Source organism: Cervus canadensis, chromosome 25 (genome assembly GCF_019320065.1).
Source record: "Cervus canadensis isolate Bull #8, Minnesota chromosome 25, ASM1932006v1, whole genome shotgun sequence".
Taxonomy (NCBI): Eukaryota; Metazoa; Chordata; class Mammalia; order Artiodactyla; family Cervidae; genus Cervus; species Cervus canadensis.
The window spans coordinates 13,335,665-13,352,889 of NC_057410.1; the positions used below are offsets into that span (position 1 = coordinate 13,335,665).

At 35.7% G+C, this 17,225-nt stretch overlaps 1 protein-coding gene across 12 annotated transcripts in view; it reads left to right on the plus strand.

The window, feature by feature from the left end:
- Positions 1-17,225, plus strand: part of LOC122427369 (RAB3A interacting protein) — a 49,050-nt gene that overhangs the window by 12,899 nt on the left and 18,926 nt on the right. For 8 of the 12 annotated variants that reach the window (XM_043446785.1, XM_043446787.1, XM_043446790.1 and 5 more), the window contains 3 exons: positions 2,739-3,014; positions 3,854-4,112; positions 15,288-15,383. In XM_043446785.1, the coding sequence (XP_043302720.1) occupies positions 2,764-3,014; positions 3,854-4,112; positions 15,288-15,383 (606 nt within the window). In that variant the 5' untranslated portion in view covers positions 2,739-2,763. Of the gene's footprint in view, positions 1-2,738; positions 3,015-3,853; positions 4,113-4,868; positions 4,977-5,143; positions 5,202-14,885; positions 15,039-15,287; positions 15,384-17,225 lie in introns of those variants that run through there. The other 4 variants (XM_043446794.1, XM_043446792.1, XM_043446795.1 and 1 more) reach the window with 4 other exon arrangements.

Below are 17,225 nucleotides of genomic sequence, written 5' to 3' on the forward strand. Positions count from 1 at the left end.
AAAGTCGGGTACATTTGGAAAAGTCTAGGTTTTACACCTGTCTCTTCTTCCTGTTCTTGCCCTTTTCCTAAAGGTAACTTTTTTAAAAATTAATTTTTAGTATATCCTTCTATTTCTAAAATATAAGTACACAGAAATATATATAATTATATACATATAAATTTGTATTTTCCCCTTTCTCATATAAAAGGTAGCTTATTATATAACTGCCTGTTTTTCAGTGTCAACGTATTCTCAGATTTCCTTCACAGCAGTATGTAGGTATTGCTCATTTATTTTATAGCTATATGGTGCTTCATGATGAGGATGAACCTATGTTGGTTCATTCAGTCAGTCTTTTGCTAATGCCATTGGCCTTATGAATATATCTTTTCTTTTTTATTTTGCCCATTTATGTTTGGGATAAAGCCCTGTCAAGTGGGCATGCTGGGTCGTAGATTCAATGACTGTGTCATTTTGTGGATATTGTCAAATTTTCCTCCATAGGGTTTGTGCTGTTTTACATTTCCAGAAATGCAAATGCTTTCCCATGATGGATGATTCAGTGAACCTCTCAGGTATATAGAGGTGAATTAGGAGTATATGAGATCAAAGAAAAAGTATCATGGTTCCTGATAAAATGTCAGTGTTTAATGAAAACCTCATTTCTTGTGTCGAGTGAATTGATTGGTAAACTATATTCCCGTGAAAATGAAATATTCAGGTTTAGATGTTTGCTCTGGTGTGTGTGTGTATTATGAACAACGAATGAAAAAAGTATTTTGGGGAAATGTAATAAATTAGAATTGAACATTAAATACCTTAAATTCCTTGTCGATATGATCTTCCTTTTGGCATAGTGAATATTTTGGGTAAAAAAGCAAAGTTTAGTTTCATTTTAAGGACTGAGATTACTGTTTACTACAATAAAGAAAACATTCATTGGATTTGAAATTTGATATTTGCAGATTTAATAGTTAGAGTTTTGATTGTCCATATACAGTTGTCCCTGAGAACCCACAGGGCATTGGGTTTCAGGACTCACTCCCACCCCATATCAGAATTCCCGGGTGCTCAAGTCCCTTATATAAAATGACACAGTATCAACATGTATCCTATGCACATCCTCCCATATACTTAAAATCATCGTTTATAATCCTATAATAACTAATACCCTGTAAATTCTGTGTAAATAGTTGCCAGTGTGTGGCAAATTCAAGTTTACTTTTTGGAACTTTCTGGAATTTTTATTCTGAATTTTTTCTACCTGAGGATGTGGAATCCCTGGATATGGAGGACTGACTATATGTCTTTGAAGGTCTGATTACAGATTACATGTAGTAATCTGTAATTTTGAGAGTGTATAAATATTTTGTCAATTCCCTTCCTTCCTAACTTTACTGTGGCCTTTGTTGGAAGTTCCCTACTTGTCTTATTTTTTTTAACATTTTTTTTTATTAGGAATATGAGAGAGTAAAATTTTTCAGTTTAATGAATTTTTTTTTTTTTTTTGGTATTTTATAATGAAATCATGTGCTGTAGTAGTGCTTGTGTTTGGGATTTTTTTCAAAGTTTGGGGAAGGTATTAGTCACGATTATCAAAGTACTGTTGTAATAAAGAAACAATTGACAAGAGAGATTGAGTTGACGTTGTAGAAGACCTTGATTTTCAGAATAACAAGTTCAGAATTTATTCTTTAGACAGTGGGAAATCAATAAAAGTTTATAAGATTTCTTTATATTTTTCAAGTGAAAAACTTGAGTGTTATACTTTTTAGTTTTCATGTAAATTTTGTTATATAGTTGTGTAGTTTATGAAATATTTTTTTACTTATGGAGAAACTGAAGCATACATATTACTGTTAATGGCTGACTGATAGCATATTTATTGAGCTGTAGTCTGGGCCAGATGCATAATGCATTACTAAATACTTTATATGGGTTTTCTCCCTCAATCCTCACTGCAACCTGATGAAGGAAGGGAGTATTATTATCCCCATTCTCATCCCTTTAGAGGGAAAATTTAAGGCTTAGAGAAATGTAATGCATTATCCTGGGTTGGATCCTGGGCCAGTTGAGAACATCATTAGGATAATCAGTGAACTTTGATTGGGGCCTGTTGTTTAGATGGTTATAGTGATCAGTGTTAATAACATCCTGGTTTTGGTGATGTTTTACTTAGGGTATATACACTGAGATGTTAAAGGGTAATGGGTATCATGCGTAAGATTTATTCTCAAATGGTTCTAAAATGTTAACAGTTTCATAATGTGGGTGAAATACATGTATCTCTGCAACTTTTTGTAAATCTGAAATTATTTCAGAATAAAAGAAGAGAAAACACTGAGTCATCCATTCATATGTGACTTTCTTTGAAGCGGAACAGAATAATTCACTGAACTCAGTCTCTCTTATTCCGAGTGTGTGTATCTGTCTGTCTTTACTACTTCTTCTTTTTCTAACCAAAGTCACATATGATAGCAAAGTTAATATCAAGCAATATTCATTCCTCATTGTTACTTATTAATTACTTACTGTAATAGTGTTATCCTTAACTTTCAAGTTTATTCTGAATCAGATTGTTTGCCTTTTATAGTATTTATGCTCCAAGGTCACTTATTAAGTTTTAAATGACTGTAGTTTTTTTCCTATTTAAGTTTATATTTTATAATGGACTGTTAAACACATTCTATAAATATACATCTTACTTTAATTTTAAATGTCATTATCTCAAAATAATTTTCTGCTTTTTAATGTAGGTTGTTCTATGATGAGGCTTTTGCTATGGCTAATGACCCCTTGGAAGGCTTCCATGAAGTGAACCTTGCTTCACCTACTTCTCCAGACCTTCTTGCTGTGTATGAACCGGGAACTCAAGAGCAGACTACCTCACCTAGTGTCATCTACCGGCCACATCCTTCAGCTTTGTGCTCCACCCCTATCCAGGCTAATGCCTTAGATGTTTCTGACCTTCCTACACAACCTGTGTATTCCTCCCCCAGACGCTTAAATTGTGCGGAAATATCCAGTGGCAGGTAGGAGAGAATCAAGATGCTTGTTTTAGAGCATTGTATTAAACAAATGGAGTTTGCTTGGTTAACAAGTTTTATTATTTTAGAAAATTTGAATAATATAAGGTTGTTTATGAAGAGCAATGCAGGTTAATGATCAAGAGCAGGGGTCGCAGACTTTTTATGTAAAGGGCCAAATAGCAAATATTTTAGACTTTGTGGGCTACACAGTCTGTTTCGACTGCTGGCCATGACTATTAAGGTGTGAAAGTAGTCATAAAAGTGAAGCCGTTCAGTCGGGTCCGACTCTCTGCAACCCCATGGACTATAGCCTGCCAGGCTTCTCCATCCATGGGATTCTCCAGGCAAGAATACTGGAGTGGGTTGCCATTTCCTTCTCCAAAAGTAGTCATAGGCAGTATGAAAATGGATAAGCGCCAGTAAAACTTTGTATATGAACCTTGAATTTTGGATTTTATATAATTTTCTTGAGCCACAAAATATTATTATTTTGATTATTTTGAACCATTTGAAAATGTAAAAATCATTTTTGGCTTGTGGGCCTTCAGGGAACAGGTAGCAGGCTGGATTTATTCTACATTTAGTTTGTAGACCCCTGTTCTAGAGTATCACTATCCAATAGAACTTTCTGGCATGATGAAAATATTCTCTGTGCTATTTAAGATGATAGCCATTAGCCATATATGGCTGTGAAGGACTTGAGATGTTGTTGCTTTGGCCCTGGACATACTATTAACTAGTTCTGGTGGTGAACACATTGGATAATGCAGTTAGAGGCATGTGTGTTTATGCCAGTTAACACTTGAGCACATGCTGATGTTTGTTTGAACTCTCCTTTACAGCATCCATGGTACAGATCCAGCACCTTGTTCTACCTCTGGAGTCGCAGCTGGGTTACTTAAATTAACTACGAGAAAGGACCACTGTAGTGCAGAGAGGGAGTTTTTACAGGGTGCTACTCTAACAGAGGCCTGTGACGGCAGTGAGGATATTTTTGGGTTGAGCACTGATAGTCTGTCCCGCTTACGAAGCCCATCTGTTTTGGAAGTCAGAGAAAAGGGCTATGAAAGATTAAAAGAAGAACTTGCAAAAGCTCAGAGGGTAAGCAAAAATATATTTTCTTCTTCTTTATGTTACATTCAGAATGAATATTTGTCCATGGGGGCAACTCAAGTGAAATCATTATAGTTCTACACCTTTCTTTTGCACATGCGTACTCTTAGTTGCTGTTGGGCAGCATTTAGGAATCTGTGAATTGGTCTCGATAGTAAAGAAGCTGATCCAAGAATACGAACAAAAAAAAAGAGACTCTTAATTCTTTGTTTTCCCTTTCCTTGTCTTGCATTTTCTGTAGTGCAGATTTGGGGAGTTACGTTCTGTGTGTGGATTTTTTCCTTCTCTACACGTGGTTGATTTTGTGATTATTTACTTGAAGCCATTAGGTCCAAGTCATTATGTTTTGAGGAATAGTTTTAGTAATAATGCTGTGCTATTCAGCTGAATTTGAATGTTTTCTGTATCTTAACTTGGAGATTTGTCTTTCTTCCTAATTTGTTTTATTTCTCACTTGCTCATCTTTTAAATTTCTGATATTCCCAAATTTGTGACTAAATTTCTTTCTTATTCTGAGTCTGTAATTAAACTTTAAAGGGACATTTGTAGCACTAAGTATTTATACATTAGAGAAAAGGAAAAGTTTCAAATCAACAATCTAGTCTCCCACTTTAAGAAACTAGAAAAAGATGAGCAAAATAAAACCAGAAGCAAGCAGAAGGAAGAAAATAATAAAAAGCAGAAACAATGAAACTGGTTACATAAAAATTAGAGAAACAAACAAAGCTCTGTTTCTTTAAATAGATCAGTAACGTTGACAAGCCTCTAACAAGACTGAAAAAAACAAGAATAGAAGACACAATAGCAGGAGTGAAATAGGGGATATCAGTACAGACCCTGCAGACATTAAAGGTATAGTAAAGGAATAATACAAACAGCTCTACGTATATAAATTTCACACTAAGGTGAAATGGACCAATTCACATTTAGAAAGTTGAGAAGATAGGGAAATCATTCTACAACATATTTTCCACGTATGACATTTTACAAATATATATTCCCATTTTCTCCCCCAACAGACTTGTTTCTCAGGAGTAAAACACTGGTTTTGGTATCCCTGGTGCCTAGCATGATAAGGTACAATGCCTGGTGTGTGTATGTCTCTATAAATGCTTCAGTGGATGCCTGATGGTTAGACGGCCATAAAGAGATGTTAAAACATTTGTGGTTGAATATATCAGAAAGATAAATCAATATTCTTTTAAACTTTTCCCCAAAGGTAGGGGGTGTGGTGAGATGTGGTTATATTTGGCCTGTGTCATCTGGTTCAGACTCTTAGTACAGAATACTAAGTGAAATCACAATTTATATAGAAGTGAACTATTGGACATATATATCCATGTTTGAGAATACATTGTGGTTACTTATTCATCAGGATATATTGATAATTTCTTAGCTCAGGTTGAAAATTTGTTTTGAAATTTTTAGTTTGTTGTATTTAGAAGTACTGTTGACATAGTTGAAATGATAATGATGTGTGAACACATGCAAATGGTGAATTCTGTTATGAAGAATTCAAGATAGTATTGATACTTACTTAGAGCTTAAGCCTTGTAAAGGACTGTTGAATATGAAAATATTTCCTGAATTATAGCAACATGTGAATCAAAATTATGTCAGTAGTCATTCTTCTTATTTTGATGATGATTTTAAGAGTGGCTAGACAGTTCCCATTTTTCCATCCTTTTACTTTTAACCTATTTTTGTCTTCTTGTTTAAAGTGGGTTTTCTTGTAGGCTGCACGTCATTAGATCTTTTTTTTTTAATCCTTTCTAATCTCTGCCTTTTAACTGGTGTGCTTATGTTAGACTATTTACATTTAATGTGATATAGTTTGGTTTAAATTTGCCAACTTACTGTTTGTTTTCTGTTCGTCTCTTATGTTTCTTTCCCCTCTTTCCCTTTTATGCCTTTTGGATTAATTCTATATATTTTTGTGATTTCATCTTTGCTCTGTTGGCTTATCAGTTATATGTCGTCTTTTTGCTAATTTCGTGGTTGCTTTAGGGTTTATTGTATGCATCTTTAATCAGTCTCTACTTTCTAGTGATACTATACTACCTCGTATATAAGAACTTACAAAAATATAGTTGACCTGTGGACAATGTGGACGTAGGGGCACTGACCCCTGTGTTTGAAAATCTGCATTTGAATTTCCAGTCGGCCCTTCGTATACATAGTTCCACACCCTTGGAGTCAATCAGTCATGGATTGTGTGGTACTGTAGTATGTATTTATTGAAAAAAATCCACATATAAATGGACATGTGCAGTTCAAACCCACGTTGTTCAGAGGTCAAGTGTACTTTTGTCTCCCCCTTTCAGTTTTTATGCTGTGATTACCATATATTTTACTTCTCCATATATTTTAAATTTCTGGATATATTTAACTTATTTTTTCATTAAACAACTGGTTGTTTTTAAAGGGATTTAAAAATCCGTATGCATGCTATGCATGCTAAGTCACTTTAGTTGTGTCTGACTCTCTGCGACCCTGTGGACTGCAGCCCACCAGGCTCGTCTGTCCATGAGATTCTCCAGGCAAGAATACTGGAGTGGGTTGCTGTGCCCTCCTCCAGGGGATCTTCCCAACCCAGGGATCGAACCTGTGTCTCTTTTGTCTACCTACATTGGCGGGTGGTCTAGTGCCACCTGGGAAGCCCATTTAAATTGTCAGAATCCTTATATTTACCCATGTAGTTACCATTTCTAGTGCTTTTCATTCCTTTATGTGGATCCAGATTTCCATCTAATAACATTTTCCTTCTACTTGAAGGGCATCCTTTAGTATTTTTTGTTGTATGCTGCTGATAAATTTTTTTTAGCTATTGTGTGTCTTGAAAGATCTTCTTTTCATCTTTGTTTTTGAAATGTATTTTCACCAGCTAAAGCATTTCAGGTTGATAATTTTTTTCTATCAGTATCATTATTTTGAAGGTCTTGCTGCATTGTGGTCTAGCTTGCACTGTTTCTCATGAAAAGTCAACTGTTAACCCTTACTTTTGTTTCTCTGTACTGTGATGTGATATTTCTCTTTATCATTGGCTGCAAATGATTTGATTATGGTGTGTCTTCTTGTAGTCCTCTTCAGGTTTCTTGAGCTTGGAATTTGTTGATCTTCTTAAGTGGGTACGTTGCTTGTTTTTTTTCATAGAAATTGGGAAATTTGACCATTACTTCTTCAAACTTATTTACATATCTCCTCTAGCTCTCCTTTCTTTTGGGACTCCTGTTACATGCACATTAGACTGTTTGAAGTCCCATAGCTCACTGGTGCTCTATTCATTCATTTTTTTTAATTTTTTTTTCTCTCTGTTTAATTGTGGATGATTTCTATTGATGTGTCATCAGTATCACTATTCTTTTTCTCCCCTGTAGTATCTAATATGTTAATTCTACACAGTGTATTATTATTATTATTATCTTTATCACAGACGTGGTAGTCTTCATCACTGAAAGTTTGGTTGGATCTTTTAAGTATTTTACTTAACGTGCTTTGTCTTAGCTTCTTAAACATATGAAATACAGTTTAATAACATTGAATCCGTATCTACTAATGCTTTTTTCTCTTCAGGTGATAAGCTGGAACAACTCACAGGCTTTGCTTTATTATTTCCCATTTCTGGAGGATCACTTTTTTTTTTTGCCTGCATCCAGTGTCTTAAAAATCATTTCGTATGTTTTTTCCAGTCTTTCAGTTGTGTCAGGCGGGGTGGTGAATATGATCCCTGTTATTCTATCTTGATTGAAAGTGAAAGTTCTGTTTGTTTGTTTGTATTGATTGCTCTGCCCCATGCCAGTTAACCCCAACGTAGATGTCTACACTTACACATACACTTCAGTAATTTTAAGCTTCACAAGGATTGGGATTACATGTGTTTTTGCTCATGATTATATCTTGAGCACATAAAAAGTTCTCAACACATTCTGTTGATTAAATGAATATATGCATGCATTACACTGTTGTGTAAGTAGACATACAGAATATATTAGTTAGGGATGTGCCAGCTCCTTATGAGGTACCCCTAAATTTTAGTGACTTACTGTGGTAGAAGTTCATTTTTATTCACTGAACACTTTTAAGCAGGTGTTCATAGTTCATAGGCAGTTCTTTGTGAAATAATTCAGGAATCTATGTTTCTCCCATCTTGGATCTTTGTGATCTTTTAGGGTTTTATTATCTGTATCTAACCAGTGAGATGAAGGGTAAAGAAAAGTTGGAGAAAGCACACCTGCTTCTAAAAAACTTCAACTTAGAAGTGATACACGTAACTTTTACTCATATTTCTTTGGTGTGAGCCAGTTTCATGCTGACACTTAAATGTGTGATGGACGGGGAAATGTAGTCATTGGTGGGGCAACCACTTACCAGCACAAACCCGCACTGTACATAGGGAGACCAAGCGTGTGGTGATTGAGCGTCAAGTGCAGAGATGCACTTAAGATGGTGATGTAGTCCTTCACTTCTTGTGATGTAGGCCAGTCTTTTCTTCTGGCCTTCTACAGATCATTGCTGAAGAACAACTCTTGGTGGAATCCTGAGGCAGAAGTTGGGTTTTAGTACATGTTTTTTAAAATGTAGATTCCTGGAGTCTCCCCTAGATTCTGTTAAAAAAGAATTATTGTATTGAGGCTGGAGGATATGCATGTTCAATAAACTATCCTATTGATTCTTCTTTTTTCTCCCTTTTTCAGTTGAAGTATAGTTGATTCATAGTGTTGTATTAGTTTCTGGTATACATATTCTTTCTTTGATTCTTATATTCTTTTGATTCTTATATTCACTAACGTGTGAGACCTACTGGTATAAGGTATTACTTTCAACTTTCAATTATTCTTCCTTAAAATGAAAATGACTTAGAAAATAAAATTCAGTGGAATATTATAGCTTGCAGTCATAGAAAGTCATTCAAAACACATACTTCTACAAATCCATGTTTGGCATGGCCCTGCTAACTGTGACCAGGGTTGTTTATAAACGTTTACTGTGTTCTTTAATGAACAAACATTTCTTGAGTAACCAGTGTACTTAAAGTTTTAATAGGCCCTGTAGAGGGAAAGATAAATTAGACTTTACTAGTAACGATGTTTGGGAGAAGGCAATGGCACCCCACTCCAGTACTCTTGCCTGGGAAATCCCATGGACGGAGGAGCCTGGTAGGCTACAGTCCATGGGGTCGCTAAGAGTCGGACACAACTGAATGACTTCACTTTCACTTTTCACTTTCATGCACTGGAGAAAGAAATGGCAATCCACTCCAGTATTCTTGCCTGGAGAATCCCAGGGACGGGAGCCTGGTGGGCTGCTGTCTATGGGGTTGCAGAGAGTCGGACATGACTGACGTGACTTGGCAGCAGCAGTAAAGATGTTTACTAGTTGGGGACAAAAGACATGTATATGTGGTAATGTTTCATTGATTCTGAATTGAATGTTTGCCCTCATTTTAACATCTGTGAAATCAGTATGAGTTTTAAAATTGCTCCCAGCTAAGCAGCAGTCACGACAGTTATCATTGTCTGCTTGTGCGTGAACTTGCTTAAAGCTGTTCATGTTATTATTAAGTCAGTGGAATTTATGTGAGTTGAGTGCTTTATTTGTTACTGTGAATTACTGGGTTAAAAATCTTAAAAGGATCTCACTATGATATGACATCAAAACAAAGAGAAAGGTACAAAAGAATGACATATAAAAATTTGTGTCTCCATCAGTTTAAAAGACTTCTTCCTGTAAAGTACAAAATGAAAATTCTAACAGGAAAAAAAAAACAACCATCAGATTATAGTTTCATTGCCAGCATTTTTTCTCTCTTGATGTATAAAATGTTTATCTTCAGAATAGTGTTAACTTTGATGGAGTATACTTATAGAGTCCTGGTTTTCTGTTTTGAATGTCTCTTAAGTTTCTTTTCTCTAATATTGCTACTGTAAATTTGTGTCTGTTGTCTAAAATATTGCAGTAATTAACTGTTTTCCCTGTCTTAATTTTTTTTTAATCTAGCACACTGATAAGTTACTGTTTTGAATTGCAATCTGATTGTCACTATCCTGTTTAAAATCCTCCAGTGACTTCCCATCACCCTTGAGATGATATTCTCTTTTTTTTAAAGTTCCACTTTCTTAGCCAAGGTTTTTCAGGACTCACCACAAACCTAATTTTCTGGCATTATCTAACTATGGCATCAACCTTTCCCTGTCTTTTGCTACTGTAGCTTACACAGTTTTAGTCTTTACATTTGACAAGCTCCTACTTTCTCTAGTATGTGCATATCACTATGATAGTCCTTATCAGGACTTTTCTTTGTGAATCTGTTTAAATATTTGTTTCCTGTTTCCTTTTCCTTGTGAATCTATTTAAATATTTGCCACTGTTAGTAGGCTATGGCTTTATGAAAAGCATGAAGCAGGCGTCCTTCCTTTTCTCTTTCCAGACCCTTGATGAATACCTGATGAATTGTTAACACAAAATTAGTGTTTGTTGAAGGAGTTAATTTCATATAGCTGTATTACAGTATAAGGTACTGATAATGAAAAGTACAAGTGACATTTTAAAAGGTATTCATATGAAATACAAACTTGAGTTCATATAGGTAGATTGAGTTGGATCTAGAAGCATAAAGAGTCAAATGTTTATGGCAGTCCAGGTGGATGAGATCAAATTGGGAAATGAAACAGGAACAAATCAGAACAATTTAACTCTAGTTTTAGAGTGTGGATCAAGGGTAATAACTCTGAAAAGGGAAAGGGAGCACATGTTGTAGAGGGTCTTTAATATCAGGATGAGGTTTACTGTGGTAGATGGTAGGGAACGAGTCAAGAATTTGCTTTTGTGAATGATATATGTTTTGCTCTAAGGATTGGAAACTTCTCAAAGAACAGTGTCTTACTTGGTATCCTGAGGGGTTACCATAATACCTATATAGTAGTAAATGTTGAATGAATTGACTCAGTTTCACATATAGTTATAAAATTGTGAAATTTTAGAGTTCAGAAGGACCTGGTATTAAATTTATAGATTCGGGTGGAGAGGGAGGTGGGAGGGGGGATCGGGATGGGGAATATGTGTAACTCTATGGCTGATTCATATCAATGTATGACAAAACCCACTGAAATGTTGTGAAGTAATTAGCCTCCAACTAATAAAAAAGAAAAAAAAAACTTAAAAAAATAAAAACGCAGGGAGAATTGGCATCTTTATGATGACTTCCTACTTTCTATTCAAGAACATAATATGTCTTTCTTCCTATTAGATCTACTTTTGTATTTTGTATTTGAGAGTATTGTAAGGTTTTCATTTTGTGTTGTAGTCTTTAGCATTATGAAGTTTCTTTTATCTTCTTTAATGACTTCTGCCTTGTGTCTGATATCAGTATTGAGGTCTCTATTTTGGTTTTATTTGTATTATATTTTTTAGTACAGTTCTGCCAAGCCTTTTATTTTTAATCTGTCTGAATTACTTATTTTAGGTGTGTCTCTTGTGTAGAGACTAGAGATGGATTTTGCTCTTTTAGCCAGTTTGAAAATCATTTTCTTTTAATAAGTGAGTTACACACATTTATGTTTATTGAAAAAAATGCTGTATTTAGGCTTGTTTCTGTCACATAGCTTTCAAATGTCTACTCTGTGTGTATACAAATCTTTTCACTATGTGTACTGTTTTCTTTGCATTCTCTTCCTTTTTTTCTTTTTTCTTTTTTTCCTTTTTGTATTTTGGAAGGTTTGATTTCTATTCTAGTTGTTATCTTTAATCAAAGAATTTCTCTTAGCCTTTCTTTAGATACTGACTTTGTTCCCTACTATAAGCAACACTATAAAATTATCTTGTAACTTTCTTTCCTTTGCCTCTGTCATTTAATTCTAGTTTAATTTCTATGGGTTTTGACTAAAACATAATGATGTATATCTGTCATTAGTATCATATGAATAGTTTCACTGTCTTAAAAATCCTATGTGGTGGTAGTTTATTCGAAAAGTCATGTCCGACTCTTGCAACCCCATGGCCTGTAGCCTGTCAGGTTACTCTGTCCGTGGGATTCTCCAGGCAAGAATACGGAAGTGGGTTGCCGTTTCCTTCTCCAGGGAATCTTCTGCCCCAGGAATCAAACCTGGCTCTCCTGCATTGCAAAAATCCTTTATGTTCTATCTATTCATCCCTCCCTACTTCTTAGTACCTGGCAGCCCACTGATCTTTTTACCGTCTCCATAGTTTTCCCTTTTTCAGAATGTCATATAGTTGGAATCATACAGCATGCAGCCTTTTAAGATTAGATTCTTTTATTTAGTCATGCATTTCTTTTCCTCCATATCTTTTCATGGCTTGATAGCTCATTTCCATTTAATGCTGAGTAGTGGTTTGTTGTTTAGATATACCACAGTTTAATTATTCATTCACTTAACTGAAGCATATAGGGTTGCTTCCAAATTTGGCAGTTATGAATGTATAAACATCTGTGTGCAGGCTTTTGTGTGGATATGCTTTCAGTTCCTTTGGGTAAATACCAAGGAGTATGATTACTGGATTGTGTGGTAAGAATATGTTTGGTTTTGCAAAAAAATTGCTGAAAGTCTTCCAAAGTGGCTGTACCATTTTGTATTCCCCGAAGCAGTGCGTGAGAATTCCTGTCGTCTTCCATCCTTGTCAGTATGTATTGCTGTAGTTCTGCTTTTTGGTCACTCTGACAGGTGTGTGGTGGAATCATGTTGTTTGCATTTCCCTGATGACATATACTATGGAACATCTTTTCATGTGCTCATTTGACATCTCTATAACTTGGGCAAGGTGTCGTTTCAGATCTTCTGCACGCTTTTTAATCAAATTGTTTTCTTACTGTTAAGTTTTAAGAATTCTTTGTATATTTTGGCTAACAGTCCTTTATCAGATGTCTTCTGCAAATATTTTCTCCCAGTCTGTGGCTTGTCTTTTCATTCTTGTGTATCCTCATCTTTTGTTTGTAGTTCTACAGTTAAATACATTTGTTTCTCATCCCCTGTCCTTAATGTTAAAGCTTCTTCTTCTTTTTCTTGATTATATGAAACTCATTCACTGCCTGATTACTCTGGAAAGCTCATGGGAGATATAGTTTCTAAAGTGTGACAGGTTTATAACTTTTAGTCTCTGGTCTTACATTTGAAGGATACTTTGACTGGATATAAAATTCTCAACTCACATTTTTTTTCCCCTTGAGTATCTTAAAAATGTGACTCCATTGTTTTTTTTAGCATAAAATGCTTTTGAAATTTGATACCTATCTGATTTTCTTTAGTTTGTAGCTGACTTGGCTTTATGTTTAACTTTTTTGTAATGGTAACTTCACATAACATTTTTTTGTCTTTCATGTTTAAATGAATTGGATTTCCCAAGGGGTTTGTGCCCCCCACATTAGGCACTTCAACCCCTGGGACCTGCAGTGGAGAGATAAGCCCCAAAACATTTGGCTTTGAAAATCAATGGGGCTTATGTCCAGGAGACCCAAAAACTCTAGGGAACTGAGATTCCAATCTGAAAGACTCACATGCAGACTTACCCTGAGACCTAGCACAAAAGCAGCAGTTTGAAAATTACCTAGACCATAAGTGAGGGAGATTCACTTGCTAATCTTAAAGCCTCCACCAGAGGGGTGGGGGGATATTGGGACTCTGTGGGAATGGAAGTGCTTTCACTTCTGGTGCTCCCTTCCACATAACTCCTGATTCTGTGGTCTGGGCAGTGTAACCACGTTTTCTCAGGGTCTACAATTTGTGAGGATTCACTTTTAGTTAGTTTTGTTGAAGATGTAATCATTGGGTTCTTCTGATATACCAGTCGGTATATTTGGTTTTTAGGAGTTGTTGTTCAGTCACCAAGTCATGTCCAACTCTTTGTGACCCCCATGGACTGGAGCACACCAGGCTTCCCTGTCCCTCACCATCTCTTGGAGTTTGCCCAAGTTCTTGTCTATTGAATCGGTGATGCCATCCAACTATCTCATCCTCTGTTGCCCTCTTCTTCTGCCTTCAGTCTTTCCCAGCATCAGGGCCTTTGCCAATAGTCGACTCTTCACATCAGGTGGCCAAAGTATTGGAATTTCAGCTTCAGCCCCAGTCCTTCCAAAGAGTATTCAGGGTTTGTTTCCCTTAAGATTAACTGATTTGATCTCCTTGCTGTGCAAGGGACTTTCAGCAGTCTTCTCCAGCGCCACAGTTTGGAAGCATCAATTCTTTGGTGCTCTGCCTTCTTTGTGGTGCAGCTCTCACATCTGTACATGACTACTGGAAAGACCACAGCCTTGACTATACAAACCTTTGCGGGCAAAGCGATGCCTTTACTTTTTAACACACTGTGTAGGTTTGTTATAACTTTCATGCCAAGAAGCAATCATCGTCTAATTTCATGACTGCAGTCACCATCTGCAGTGATTTTGGGAGTTGTTGGAGAATTCAGAAACTATGCTGCCACCGCAATTATAACACAACTAACTCATCATTTTATTAGTGTATCTGTGGCCAATATATAGGGACTTGGATTTTTTTTAATCTCTAAGTTTGAAAGATAAATTTACATATAAAATTTTTTAAAATTGCATATTTTAACATCTTAATAAAGAAATTTTTTAGCACCTATGTATTACCTTTTGAGGAGTTATGTATAAATACAGGATTTTTGTCATTAATACTCTTCTTGATTTTAAATATAATATACATTGCTTGCCTCACAGTGTTAAATGGGTATAGTCTCCTAATGGACATTTTATACTAACTGCAGTATGGTGCATGAAATTATCTATAGGTAAACAATTGTTAAGGTAAACATGAAACAACGTCACTAAACGTTTATTGAAATGAACCTGCGTTAATTGAAGAAATTCCTTACTTGATGGAAACAAATATTTTCAGAGCAACGTTAAGGAAAAAAAATGAAGTTCTTTGTTTATTTTCACAGGTAATGAATAGTTATACTTAATCTTTGTATGTTTTATGAAAATTTAATATGTGAGTTAGAATTATTTGTAATTTTAGATTTGCCTGGTTGTTTCCACATAGCAAGTGCTAAATAAAAACTTCCAGTGTGAATGTTGTAGGAGGGGGCAGTATTAATATTTTATAATTTTATTAGTAAAGACTATATAGTCTTCTGAGTCTAACATCAAACTTTGGAAGTTAAAAAAATAAAATGATCAATTTCTCATAGGAACTGAAGTTAAAAGATGAAGAGTGTGAGAGGCTTTCTAAAGTACGAGATCAACTTGGACAGGAGTTGGAGGAACTCACAGCTAGTCTATTTGAGGTTGGTCTGTTTATGTCTTGGTCAAGAGCAATGTCTTAATTTTTATATATTGATAGAATTATTTTTTGAGGGAATCTTGAAAAAGATATGCGTAGCTTCATGCATATTTGTAAGTCCTCTAAAAAAATATTTAAGAAATGTAGAGGCTACAACTTAAAATGATGTAAAAAACTATGGGCTACTAGAATCGGGTGGTTTAAGAATGTGAATGAAAAGAGAGGAGGTAAATTTTAATTTATTTTACCAACTATTTAGGGGCTGCTTTCAAGTAACTTTATATGATTCCATAACACAGATGGAAAACCTTTGAGGTAGTTTTCTGAAAGGGGATGATTTGAGGAACATTAGAAGGCACCTATCTTTGTCTCCAGCCTGCCACAGGATCAAAATTTCTACCCAATTCAAACAGTGTTTCTCAGTAGGGGTGCCATTGACATTGTAAGACATTAGCATCCTTGGTGTATTAATCAGGGCTTTGCAGGAAACAGAACCAATAGGATGCATGTCTGTGCATGCATATATCTATATATGTGTAGAAAGAGGCTTATGTAAGGAGGTTGGCAAGTCCAGAACCTGGAGGATGAGTTGATAGACTAGAGACGCTGAAGAGTTGGTGGTGTAGTTCCAGTCTCAGTCCAGAGGCCAGAGAACTAGGAGAGCGGATCATGTAATTCTAGTTTCTAGTTCAAAGGCTGGCAGGCTTGGGACCCAGGAAGAGCTGGTGTTTCAACTTAAGTCTGAAAACAGGAAGAATTCTCTCTTTCTTTCGGAGGATGAGCCTTTTTGTTCTAACAGACCTTCAGCTAATTGGATGAGCCACACGCACATTGAGGAGTGCAATCTGCTTTACTCACTTTACCAATTCACATAGTAGCTCATCCAGAAGCATCTTCACAGAAACATCCAGAATGTTTAACTAAAATGCCTGGGCACCTGGGGCCCAGTCAGGTTGACACACAGAATTAACCATCACACTTGATGTTGCCCCCAGTATTCTAGTAATACTCCCTCATCATTTTGATAACTTTTAAGTATCCTTGTGGAGGGTGGGGAGAGGATATTATTTTCTAGGTTAAGAACCACTACCTAGCGCACCTCCTTTAGGTTATAAGACCTTTAGCCTTGAGAGGTTCCTTATCAAAAACATTGACATGTTACTAGAATGGCTAGTGTCATTATCACTTTACCAATATTTTCTTTTTTCCCCTGAAAATTTGTTCTTAAAATTTTTAATGAAAAAATGGATTTTAGGGGACAAGTTTCTTCACCTTTGTTATTTTTGTATATGCAGAGTCTTTTTTAGTTTTAGGTATGCATATTTGCTTGCATAGTTGTAATCCTAATATATTTTGTACTTTAAATAACATCTTTTCATGTTACTTCATAGTCAGTGTAATGAAAATCATAATCTATCCAGTGTATATGCCACTGTTTTTATTGTTATAAGTAATATTGCAGAGGATACTTACAGAGGTGTGGGCTTTCCATGCCCCGCTCTGCTCACACCCCTTTGCTCTCTTACTTGTCTTTTTTGGGGTGATTTTCTTTCATGAATGTTTAAAAACTAACTTTTTTTTTTGTTTAGTTAGCTAGTTATCACAGATAATAGGAAGATAAATTTAAGCTTAGAAATAGTGGGAAATTAAAGATATGGAGGGCTTTCCTGGTAACTCAGATGGCAAAGAATCCGCCTGCAATTCCAGAGACCTGACTTTGATCCCTTGGTCAGAAAGATTCTCTGGAGAAGGGAATGGCAACCCACTCCAGTATTCTTGCCTGGGAAATCCCATGGACAGAGAAGCCTGGTGGGCTGTAGTCCATGGGGTCTCAGTCGGACATGAC